The sequence below is a fragment of the Lithobates pipiens genome, unplaced genomic scaffold (assembly GCF_037356315.1).
Source record: "Lithobates pipiens isolate NorthernLeopardFrog02 unplaced genomic scaffold, aLitPip1_a1.2 Scaffold_23, whole genome shotgun sequence".
Taxonomy (NCBI): Eukaryota; Metazoa; Chordata; class Amphibia; order Anura; family Ranidae; genus Lithobates; species Lithobates pipiens.
In genome coordinates, this window is record NW_027507785.1 from 17,415,017 (window position 1) to 17,427,633 (window position 12,617).

A 12,617-nucleotide genomic window follows, 5' to 3' on the forward strand; every position below is an offset into this window, starting at 1 on the left:
ACGTGTACAGCACGTACGACGGGACTAGAAATACGACGTCCAATACACTGCAATGCAACCTTTCGCCGTGTAAATCCTTTCTGAGCATGCGCCATACTTAGTCCGTCAAACTAGCCTACTCACGAGCGGACTGTCCGCTGAAACCAAGTTTGGACGGACAATATTACGGAAATTCCGAAAGACTTAGTCCGCTAGACTGTCCGCCGAAAAAGTCCGCTGAAGCCCACACACGAGCGGATTGTCCGCTGAAACACGTTTCAGCGGACCAAGTCCGTCAGACAGTCCGCCCGTGTGTACGCGGCCTAAGAGTTCACTACAACAGTCAGTGCAAGACGCGTAATTTTGGGTAAAACTTGCTAGCAATGTTTTATCCGATTCAAAATCACAGAGTTTTTGATTCTCCCCTTGAGAGGGGAGTGAGCTTCTCTCTCATGTTTCTCACTGTGATTAAATCATTGCTGGTCATTGACTTCACTCACACAGGAAGAGGTCGGGGCTGTTGCCTGGCACTTTCCAAATTTTTTGTAGCTTTTCCCTTGTCCCACTTACTTGTCTCTCATAAACGAGGCAATAAATTCTGCGACGCATTCATGTTAAAACAAACATCTTGAATATTAAAATAAAATGAGAACTTGAGATGTAAACCATCTACCTGGAGCTCTAATTCCTTTCTTTGCCTCTGAAGTAGGCTTAAAGTGGTTGTAAACCCTTACAAACCACTTTGACCTACAGGTAAGCCTAGATTAAGGCTTACCTGTAGGTCTAAGAAATATCTCCTAAACCTACACGGTTTAGGAGATATTTGCCAAAAGACTGGCACCGCTGTCTACGGCGCATGCACCGTAGACAGCGGCACGCAGGCACACTGAGCGCACCGCTGTTAACGGTGATATGCCGTGAGTGGCGGCTCCCATGCACATGTGCGGGAGTGACGTCATTGCGACTCCGTCGAATGACAGCGCCGGAGCAGTGAGACCCACCAAGAAGATGGAGGCTCCGTACACAAGGGGACATCGGTGACTTCGCTGGCTCCTGTGTCAGGTAAGTGACACATAATGGGCTACTATGCGATGCATAGTAGTCCATTATGCTTTACCTTTGCAGGGAATCAAAGAGGAAGTAAACCCATCTTTAAGGCTCCATTCACACTTGTGTGACTTGTCATGCAACTTTGGACCAAACTTCCAAGTTGGCAACAATTTAGGTTTACCTGGGTGCTATCTAATTTTGTCACGCAACTTTGGACATCAGTGTTGAATGACAAGGCGTTCCCCATGTTTTGCAATGATACCCATTCATAAATGCACAACTGAAAGTTGCAGCAACTTCAACGCACTACTTAGGTCCGACTTTCATGCAACTTGAGGGCCATAGACTTCAGTGTTAACCCTCAGAAGTTGCGTGAAAGTGATACCTGAATGTTATACAATGTAACTTGTGTGCAACAGTTGCCCATTATTATTGGACAAAGCCAAAGTCATATCCAAGTTGCACCCATCCAAAGTTGTATCAAAGTTGCACCAAAATTGCACTCCAAAGTTGGCACAGCTTTGGAGTCGTGCAGGTGTTAATGGGTAACTCCATACAATGCAACTTGTGTGCAACAGTTGTCCATTATCATTGATCAAAGTCGTATCCAAGTTGCACCCATCCAAAGTTGTATCAAAATTGCACTCCAAAGTTTTCACCACAAGTGTGAACGGAGCCTGTTTCGTATACTGACACCCACACACACTTTATTCATTTTTTTTAAATAGTAAAACTAATTTTATAATTATTTTTTTTTAAATTTTATATAATGGAAGAACTGGGGCCTCCTCTGGCAGCAGGACCTGGGGCAATTTGCCCCTTTTATAAATCCGACACTGTGGGCTCTCTTCGCTGCATTCCTGAGCAAATTAAGCCCCGAAACTCTTTGATAGAAACCAGCTCATAGTTTATGCTTAGCGTGGATTCCAATCGTATTTGTCGCAGATGTCAAGAAGAATCCGGCAGCGAGGTTCTTCCTAAACAAAACCGAGTACCTCACCACACTATCACCAGTTTCTAGTTAGTGATTGGAGTACATTTGTTGGAACATGGCTGCCGCCTGTGTTCTTGGATAACGCTGCAGTTACAGGGAAGCTTCAGTTGCTGTCTGGAGGAGAACGTTACCTTGACTTTCTTGTCGGAGATGTCATTAGTATTCCCTGGCACAAGAACAGAAATGTTGTCCTCATCTCAGGGCACTTGATCAAGTGCCAGGACTGGTGTTTTTTCTTTTTTTCCCTTTATTGTGTTCCTGTAGATGTGTCTCCGTAAATAAGACTCATAAAAATAGTTTATTGCAGCTGCAAGAGAATTCCTGGCTCTGCTGCTGATTGATTGGTGCAGGTTTGTTTCTGAAATCTGAGTTGTATGTCGGCTTCCTTGTTTTTGTAAAGAATGTCTGCAAAATACTTGATACTGGGGGGGGTTTGATGCCCTTTGTTTCCTCCTTTGGGTGTATGTGTGCATCCCTTCCCCACCAATACAGTGGCGGAAGGGTTTGAAATCATGTTGGGTATTTACTATTGACTTGCTCTCACTTCTTGTCCTGGTGGGGGCCGTTTCTTCAGACGGGGGTGAAGAAAAGTCTTCAGTAGTAACCCATAAGTAACCATGCTTTTTTTTTTGTTGAGTAAGGGAACTTGAACCCTTAAGGAGGGGTCCGGAATTTGGAGGTCCCGAGAGATCTTTGGTGGGAAAGAGTTGCCAGCCCTGACTATGGCTACCTTGGACCTGAATAGGTTACCCAACCTGAGAGATATTTGAAAGGGCTCTAAAGCAATTGGCATTTGTTGATGAGGGGTTTGGCTGCTGAGATGCTTCTATTCTAACAGCTGCTGCACACTTAGCAATTCACGCCCGAGCGATTTTTCTGCTTGAAGTTTGTAGCTCTAAAACGCTCAGCAAGCTTTTTTTGGTGCCTGAAGCAAAACGCCTAAAGCTTAAAGAACATGAGCTTCTTTGTGGCAGATTACAAGTGTTTTTGCCCCTTAGACTTCAATAGAAACTCCATAAAAATGCATGACTTAATTGTTTTGTTGTGCGTTTTCTGCTCAAACAGCAGCTCTTAACCTCTGATTTCCTCCCCCTTTCCTCCCTCCAATGCTTTCTATTGTCTAAACAAAAGTGCCTGAAGCTGGAAAACTCTGTAATATTCTTGTAATACAGTTCCAAAAACGCTTAAAAAAAAGGTTGTTCTGCTCAGGTGTGAAAGGAGCCTTAGTGCAGGTGGGGACTTTTAACCCTGCTGTGGGACAGGTCTATGCTGACGGTGAGCCAAGGTTTTGGTTGTACCGGAGTTCGTAGACTATTTTGTTTGATGCTGAAGATGTTTTGTTTGCCCTTTTTTGGAGAATAATAAACTTTTTTTTTTTTTTTTTTACAAAGACTAGTGATCTGGCCCCTAGATGAGGGACACACGCATGAATGTTGTATCACCTCTGTGCATCCCAAAGTTGAATGTTAAAATGTGGACCACTGGCATGGCAAGCCTACAAAATTTTTAAGGGTGACATTTGTCAAGTCATTGACATGCATGCTGTGAGGAACCATTTTTTAGAGTTCCCATACGATGATTTGAACATTACTCTACCTAGCTGAAAGCTGGCCATACACTTGAGCGAATTTCTGCCAATTGGTCGGGAATTGACCAAGATTCAGTTTGTTGGTGGCCCTGTTGGCACACCCTCCTGCCCAGCACCCTTTGATTAGATGGAGCCGGGTGGAAAATTGTCAGAGGAACTGAAACTATCAAATACAAAAGCAGAATCGTCTATCTGCATTGCATAGCATGAATGGAGGAATCTTTTCAATTTGTTTTCGTTTATGGCCAACTTAGGTTTTACTACATCTTTTATGATACCTGCCAGATGGAGTTTTACAGCCAAGTGTATTTACAGTTTATATCTACTGACTGAGGAGATTGTCATCAGTATCAATCTAGACATTTTGGATAAATTTCCGGTTTCTGGGTATCCTAATAAGGAAAAGTCAGTGACATAACTACCTTATTATATCTGATTAGATGAACAAGGCTAGAGGTGAGTTCTGGAGGATCATTTTAGATGCTTTGTAAACATAGTAACTTAGGAGGAGATTTACTATCCCTTCGCAGCTGCCTATACTTTCAGTTACACCTCCTTCTTCATCTGATAAATGAATATATTTATCTTTGTAGCAGGGCAGACTTCTCCAGAATTCACAATGCTAGGATGAAAAGCCCAGACCCTCAGTATTTGGGCTTCATGCCCGGAGCCAGGTAAAATGCACAATTCTAAGGTCTACCAGTATCCATTTGAAATAAATTTTTTAGCAGGCAAATTATTTGCAGGCTTGAGTGGTCGGAAAGGAAAACGTTCACCCTTATTGAATAGCCTACGGTCTCACCTTCCCACCACCCGGATAGTATTGATGGGATTAAACGCCTCTATATTCCTCATTATGAGATTCTCGCACAGTTCCTGGCTGCCAGTCAATTCATCTAGACACAGAGCTAGACTGGAATGTTAATGTCTCTGCAGCTAGGAATGTTTTATTAGATCCCCGGGTCCTGGCTCAAAGCACAGGAAGAAAATATTGCCTCACTGACTTTGCCTGGCAACTCTCCATATAAATGAGGCTTGAAAGACTTCTCCATGGTGCTGCTTTCCTGCTGTTCTGCCTCTTCATGCCATTCCTCATCTCTGCTATCCTTACCCATTCCCTTCTAGTAATCACTTCTCCATCTTTTACTTTTCCAATATACAGCCTCATTTCTTTGTCCCCTTTCCTTTTTTCTGTTTACTATACCTTTTTCTGTCTTTTATTTTTATCTTCCCTTCCCTTCTCTGTCTCTTTACCATATGTTCTTTTACCTTATTTTTTTCCCTTCTTTCTTTCCTTTTCTTTTCCTTTGCCCTCTTCTTTTTTTTCTGTCTTCTCTCTCTCTCTCTCTCCCCCCTTCCATTTTTCTTTCTATTTCCTTCTCTTTTTTTCCTTTCTTGTTTCATTACCTTTTTTCCTTTCTTTTTCTGTTTCCTTACCTTTGCCTCCTCTCTCTTCCTTTTCCTCTTCATTTTTCATTTCATTTTTCCGTTCTCTTCCTTTCCCTCACCCTTTCCTTTTCCCTATCCCTTCCCTCCTCTTACCCTTACCGTTTTTAATGTTCAATTGCTTTTTTTTCCCATCCTCTTTTTCTCCTTCTTTTCTTTCCTTTTTTTACTCATCACCTCTTCCCTTCTCTTCTTTCCTTTCCTTGTCTTTCATTGTTCTCTCCCCCCCACCCCTCTTTCTTCTCTCTCTTTTTCTTTCTCATTCTTATTTTCTTTCTTTATTTTTTTTTCTTCCCCCCGTCTTTCTTTCTCTTTCTCGCGCTCTCTCTTTCTCGCGCTCTCTCTTTCTCGCGCTCTCTCTTTCTCGCGCTCTCTCTTTCTCGCGCCCTCTCTTTCTCGCACCCTCTCTTTCTCGCACCCTCTCTTTCTCGCACCCTCTCTTTCTCGCACCCTCTCTTTCTCGCACCCTCTCTTTCTCGCACCCTCTCTTTCTCGCACCCTCTCTTTCTCGCACCCTCGCGCTCTCTTGTGCCCTCATTCGCACTCTCGCGCTCGCTCGCGCCCTCGCGCTCGCTCGTGCTCTCGCTCGCGCCCTCGCGCTCTCTCATGCCCTTGCCCTCTCGCGAGCCCTCGCCCTCTCTCGCGCCCTCTCTCTCGCGCCCTCTCTCGCGCCCTCTCTCTCGCGCCCTCTCTCGCGCCCCCTCTCTCGCGCGCCCCCTCTCTCGCGCGCCCCCTCTCTCGCGCGCCCCCTCTCTCGCGCGCCCCCTCTCTCGCGCGCCCCCTCTCTCGCGCGCCCCCTCTCTCGCGCGCCCCCTCTCTCGCGCGCCCCCTCTCTCGCGCGCCCCCTCTCTCGCGCGCCCCCTCTCTCGCGCGCCCCCTCTCTCGCGCGCCCCCTCTCTCGCGCGCCCCCTCTCTCGCGCGCGCCCCCTCTCGCGCGCGCCCCCTCTCGCGCGCGCCCCCTCTCTCGCGCGCCCCCTCTCTCGCGCGCCCCCTCTCTCGCGCGCCCCCTCTCTCTCGCGCGCCCCCTCTCTCTCGCCCCCCCCCCTCTCTCTCGCCCCCCCCCTCTCTCTCGCCCCCCCCTCTCTCTCGCCCCCCCCTCTCTCTCGCCCCCCCCCTCTCTCTCGCCCCCCCCCCTCTCTCTCGCCCCCCCCCTCTCTCTCGCCCCCCCCCTCTCTCTCGCCCCCCCCCTCTCTCTCGCCCCCCCCCCCTCTCTCTCGCCCCCCCCTCTCTCTCGCCCCCCCCCTCTCTCTCGCCCCCCCCCTCTCTCTCGCCCCCCCCCTCTCTCTCGCCCCCCCCCTCTCTCTCGCCCCCCCCCCTCTCTCTCGCGCCCCCCCTCTCTCTCGCCCCCCCTCTCTCTCGCCCCCCCTCTCTCTCGCCCCCCCTCTCTCTCGCGCCCTCTCTCTCTCTCTCTCTCTCTCCATCTGTAATCCTTTCCTTTTCCCTTCTCTCCCACCTTTGCCCTTTCCAATTCGTATCCTTTCCTTTTTTCTTTTGTTTTCCATTCCTTTCCTTTCTTTTCCCTTCTCTTTTTTTTTCCCCTTCCCGTTACTTTACCTTTTTTTCTTTCCTTTCCTTTCCTTTCCTTTTCTCTCCCCTCCCCCTATTCTTTCCTTTCTTTTTCTGTTTCCTTTCATTTGCCTCCTCTTTCTCTTCCTTTTCCTATTTTCTCCTCTCTCCCTTTCCCGTTCCCTTTTCCCTTCCCCTACCCTCCTCATCTTACCTTCTCTTCTATTCTTTTTAACACAGGAACAACCAGCAACTTTCCTTATTTTCTGCTGTTACCCACTAACAGTTTTTGGACAGAACATGGGAAACGCACACCTGCCAATGATCCGGCAAGAGATCTAATCCAATGTACAGGAATGAACAACAACCTTTTTTTGCACGCACGTGAGACTAGTTACTATTTTTCTCAGCCAAGAGTCAATTCAACGATTAGAAGTTTGTTTGTTCCCATTAGATGAAAAAAAAAATTCTATACTTGTCCCTTGATTTTTATTTTTTATTTTTTTGGTCGAACCTGATTGTCGATCCGTCCCCTTTAACTGATAATTGAAAAAAACATTCTGAAAACAACAGTTTTTGAATGAAATTGTAAAGGTGTAAGACCAGCATTGCTCATATCAAAGTTTCCAACAAAGAGAACAGTGAGCAGTAAAATAGTCAGATCAACAAATCCTACTCCAACTCTCCTAAGGCCAGCGATCAGAGGCAGCAGTGATCTCGCGCTGAGGATATACAGCGGTAGGCACAGGAGTGCCTAGGCACACTCACATACCAGGGAGTGCTCTGCTCATTTTCTGTAGGATTTCAATAAAAATGATAGATTTTTGTCAGTGCATTGCTTATGGAAGAAAACCTTTCTGAATGTTTCCTAAAAAAAAATTAGCATTTGCGATGTTAAAGTTCACTTTTAGGCAAAGGGCATAGAGACAACATTTTTTCTTTTATCTTTTTTTTTTTCAATCCTTCGACTGATACTTCTAATCTGTACAGGATTGGTTTAAACCTGTTGACCCTTGTAGTAGCCTATTTTTGGAGTATTTTAGTTTTATTCATGACATTTTAGACGTACGTCTACTTTTTAATATATGAAATAAAATTTTTTAAAGTGGTTGCAAGGCCTTAAGGTTTTTCACCTTCATAGATTGTATGCATGAAGGGGAAAAACCACCTAACCCCCAGCCCAAACCACCCCCCCCTCCTTCTTGCCTGAGCCCAATCCAATCCGATCCAGCGATGTGCACAAGCGCAGTGGCTCCAGCCACTGTTGCTCTCCTCATCCCGCTGCTGTCAGTCTAAAGCTGTTACATAGGAGCGGAGAGCAGGGCCGAGTCCTGCTGTCTGTGTCAATGGACGCATCAGCGGGACATGGGAGGGAGCTTGCGCGGGTGTCCCCCATGGAAAGCGGCTTTCCGTGGGGGGCATCCGATAAAGAGGAGGAGCCTGGAGCTCCAACGGGGGACCCCCAGAAGAAGAGGATCAGAGCTTCTCTGTGCAAAACCATTGCACAGAGCAGGTAAGTATAGGCATGTTTTTAAGGGCAGCACAGTGGTGTAGTGGTTAGCACTTTCACCTAGTAGAAATAGCGTCACTGGTTCAAATCCCAACCATGACACTACCTGCCTGGAGTTTGCATGTTCTCCCTGTGCCTGCGTGGCGTTTCCTCCCACACTCCAAAGACATGCAGGTAGGTTAGTTGGCTTCTGTCCAAAATTGGCCGTAGTATATGAATGGGGACCTTGGACTGTGGGCTTGAGGGTAGGGACTGATGTGAGTGTGCAATGTACAGGGATAGGGACAATTGTGGACAATCACTCAGGTTGAACTGGATGGACTGGTGTCTTTATTCAACCTTAATATATATATATATATATATATATATATATATATATATATATATATATATATATATATAAATATAATATAATATAATTTTTTTAAATCTAAGCCCTTGTACACACGGTCGGAGATTCCGACGGAATATGTCCTATCGGACCGCTTTGTCGGATATTCCGACTGTGTGTGGTCTACATCGGACTGTTTCCGTCGGAATATACGACGGACCAAGTTTTCCAACTTGCCGGTAAAATTTTCCGACAAAATGCTCCGATCGGACATACTCTGATCATGTGTAGCCTACTCCGACGGACAAAGTGCCACGCATGCTCAGATCAAATTCCTAGACCAAAGCTATTGGCTACTAGCCTGAACGTAGTCCCATCGGAACTAAATAACGTCATCACGTTATGTACAATCGGATTTTCCAACAACTTAGTCCGACCGTGTGTATGCAACATCACTTACGGACCTCTTCCGGAATTAATCCGTCGGAATTAATCCAACGGATTTGGTTGCCAGAATCTCCGACCGTGTGTACAATGGCTAACGTTTACAACCACTTTAATTTTATGGAGAAAATTGGTTGTTGCCTAAAAAGTCTGATCCTCTCACTTTTGTATTGTTACTTTTTATATGGGTTTCTCATTCATTGTAAAACTGAACTTCATTAAAAAAAAGTGAAATCCTGCTGTTTTGCTCCCTCCACCCAACCTATACTAATTTTAATCGGTACCCACTCCCACTTCCACAATCCTCGTAAGGAGGATGTCCCTTTCCTTGCCTCCTGGGAAATGTCACAGGAGGCTACAGGACCATTGACCAAACACCATGTGAGTTAGCACATGAAAAGTGGGCAGCCAACTGTGGTTCCTCAAGAAGCCGGCTCCCTTATCCAAGATACTGGCGCCCGCGACCAAACAAAATATGATCACCTGTCCTGCAAATCCGAAGCAAGATGAACCAGACAAGCCCTACTGCTGGCTTGACCAGGCAATTGTGTCTCCATTTATCAGTTTGGTCAGACTCCTCGGCCCACCATCAAAGGTTGTGGATCTGGAACCTGGTTCTTCTTGCAACGGGCATCTTGTTCTGCCACCTCAGATCCTTTGCCCCTTCGGAAGCCAGAATGGTGCTACAGCTGCCCAGCTTTCAACAGATGCCAAGGTGGCCTCAAGTTCTGAAGTTTCCAAACCAGTGGTGCCGGGGACCCGCATCAGTAAGAAGAACCGGCTGCAGGAAGACAGCGCTGGACCCCAGTTACTGGTAAGTCCCTGATTTTTAAAAAGTCAGCCGCTATAGTATAGTATAGTACAGGACAAAGAAACTGAAGTTTCTCTTTAATGAAAGGATGCCAAAGCGATAGCCGTGGATCGTAACATCTCCACCTTTAAAGTGTTCTTCAACTGTGCCGCTACCTTTTGCTGCCTGCGTGATTTGCCACGTTCTGATGAATATATAAAGCTCCAGATGTGTGGCAGTGCCGGTCCGGTGCTCTCTAATGGTTGAACAGATCTTAATTCACTGCTCATGAAAGTGTTACTTTCTGGGGTCTCTCTACACGCTAACCTGGCGGCTGCATTACGGGAGGGGGTTGCCTAATGTATTCTGTCACATGCCGCGGTGCATGGCTCGCCGTGCCTGGAGGTGAATTGGAAAAGATTTGTACATACTGGTGCAGAAAATCTCATTTATTTGTCAGTGATGTGTCGCTGAGCATTCTAATATTAAACCTTGGTTTCCATGGCGATATGATAATGCCTGTACCATGCTCACATACAGCCGTTATTAGTTCAGTCATTTCCGTGGAAACCCATTTAATACACCGACTTTTACAGCTGTTGACACCTAGGCAGGCAGTCCTTGTTTGCTTCCTATAAACACCACGCAGGACAAAGCAACCATTCCATTCATAAAGGGTGGAAAGTGATATTTCGGCTTTCGGAAAATAAATTGGGGCGTTTTTTTGCAAATTTTAGCAGGTAGGTAGACCTAGGGAAAGGAATGTGCACTGGGTAGTTTGATTTGTGGTGGAACCTTTGGGGAAGAGCAAAAGAAAATAAAACAAATTGAAAAGTTCTATTTTCAAACTTGCTGGATATAATAAAGTAGATCTAGGAAACCCCCCGGCATGCGTGCCCGGCTGTGAATGTGATGCCAGCTGCGTGGCAACGGCCTGGCCCACAAGCCTGGCACACCCATCTCCCTGATGTCACTGAAAGTCTTCCGGCAGCTGAGGACGTCAGCTTGATGTGTGGAAGAAGCCTACCCACATGATTACAGCTGTTTATAAGATACAGGGTTTGGGGCTGATCTGAGGTCTGACGTGCATGTATAGGGGTACAAAGCTAATCATGACCACTTGCATGCAATCACTTACCTGTTGTTGGTATCAGTGGGAAAAATTGTACACCATCATTGGTGTCAGTGGAAGGAATAGTGCCTCATCAGTGGTGTCAGTGGAAGGAATAGTGCCCCATCATTAGTCTCAGTGGAAGCAATAATGGCTCATCATTGGTGTCAGTGGAAGGAATAGTGCCTCATCATTGGTATCAGTGGAAGGAATAGTGCCTCATCGTTGTTGTCAGTGGAAGGAATAGTGCCTCATCGTTGTTGTCAGTGGAAGGAATAGTGCCTCATCATTGGTATCAGTGGAAGGAATAGTGCCTCATCGTTGGTGTCAGTGGAAGGAATAGTGCTCCATCATTGGTGTCAGTGGAGGGAATAGTGCCTCATCATTGTTGTCAGTGGAAGGAATAGTGCCTCATCGTTGTTGTCAGTGGAAGGAATAGTGCCTCATCATTGGTGTCAGTGGAAGGAATAGTGCCTCATCATTGGTATCAGTGGAAGGAATAGTGCCTCATCGTTGGTGTCAGTGGAAGGAATAGTGCTCCATCATTGGTGTCAGTGGAGGGAATAGTGCCTCATCATTGATGTCAGTGGAAGGAATAGTGCCTCATCATTGGTGTCAGTGGAAGGAATAGTGCTCCCTCATTGGTCTCAGTGGAAGCAATAGTGGCTCATCATTGGTGTCAGTGGAAGGAATAGTGCCTCATCATTGGTGTCAGTGGAAGGAATAGTGCCTCATCATTGGTGTCAGTGGAAGGAATAGTGCCCCATTATTGGCATCAGTGGAAGGAATAGTGCCCCATCATTGGTGTCAGTGGAAGGAATAGTGCCCCATCATTGGTGTCAGTGGAAGGAATAGTGCCCCATCATTGGTGTCAGTGGAAGGAATAGTGCCCCATCATTGGTGTCAGTGGAAGGAATAGTGCCCCATCATTGGTGTCAGTGGAAGGAATAGTGCCCCATCATTGGTGTCAGTGGAAGGAATAGTGCCGCCTCATTGGTGTCAGTGGAAGGAATAGTGCCGCCTCATTGGTGTCAGCAGGAAGAATAGCGCCCTATTGTTGGTATCAGCAGGATGAATGGTGCCCCATCAGTGTTATCAGTGGCAGGAAAAGTGCCCCATCCTTGGTGTCAGTGGGACAAATAGAGATCCATTGCTGCTTTCAGTGGTGAGATTAGTACCTCATCATTGGTTGCAGTGTAATAAGTACCCCATTGGATTTGGTGGGAAGAGAGACATGGTGTCCTATTGTTGGTGTCAGTGGGTGGAATAATGCCCCATTATTGGTCTCGGCAGGAGGACTAGTGCCTCCATCGTTGGTGTCAGTGGAAGAAATAGAGCCCTATTGTTGCTGCCAGTGGAAAAATTCATACCATATTGTTGGTGTCAGCAGAAGAAATGGTACCCCATTGTTGGAAGAGGAAGAGGCATGATGTTCCATCATTTGTGTCATTTGGAAGATGAATGGTGCCCATTGTTGGTGTTAATCGGAGGAATAGCGCCCCATCATTGGTGTCGGTGGAATCAGGAAAGTCCCTAGCATTGGTGTTCAGTGGTTAGTTACCTTAGTAAATGATTGTGTCCTGCACAGCTCCAGTATTTTCTGGATGACGTCTCAGCTGGAGCTAAACGGGCACCGTCAGGCAAGCAATTACTCTGACTGGCAGCCCAGCTAAAGTGCATTGCCAGTTGCAACGTTTGGCGCCCCCTGCCACTCCGCATTCAGTCCTGCATGTGAGGTCTTCTCATTGCAGGCGCAGTCAATGGCCCAAGTTGGAGGACCTCTGCTCCGTATGGGAAAACTAGATAGATAGCAAAATTTAAAGGTTCACTTTAAATGTCTCTCCCGATGTCTAGAATGGCCTGACCTG

The 12,617-nt window shown here is 46.6% G+C and overlaps 1 protein-coding gene across 4 annotated transcripts in view; it reads left to right on the forward strand.

The window, feature by feature from the left end:
- The window catches only part of FAM168A (family with sequence similarity 168 member A), a 232,354-nt gene that overhangs the window by 136,145 nt on the left and 83,592 nt on the right, over positions 1-12,617 (forward strand). For 3 of the 4 annotated variants that reach the window (XM_077451218.1, XM_077451219.1, XM_077451220.1), the window contains exon 4: positions 6,804-6,947. The exons of the other annotated variant lie outside the window; for it this stretch is intronic. In XM_077451218.1, coding sequence (XP_077307344.1) covers positions 6,804-6,947 — 144 coding nt within the window. The remainder of the gene's footprint in view (positions 1-6,803; positions 6,948-12,617) is intronic. 4 annotated transcript variants of the gene reach the window in all.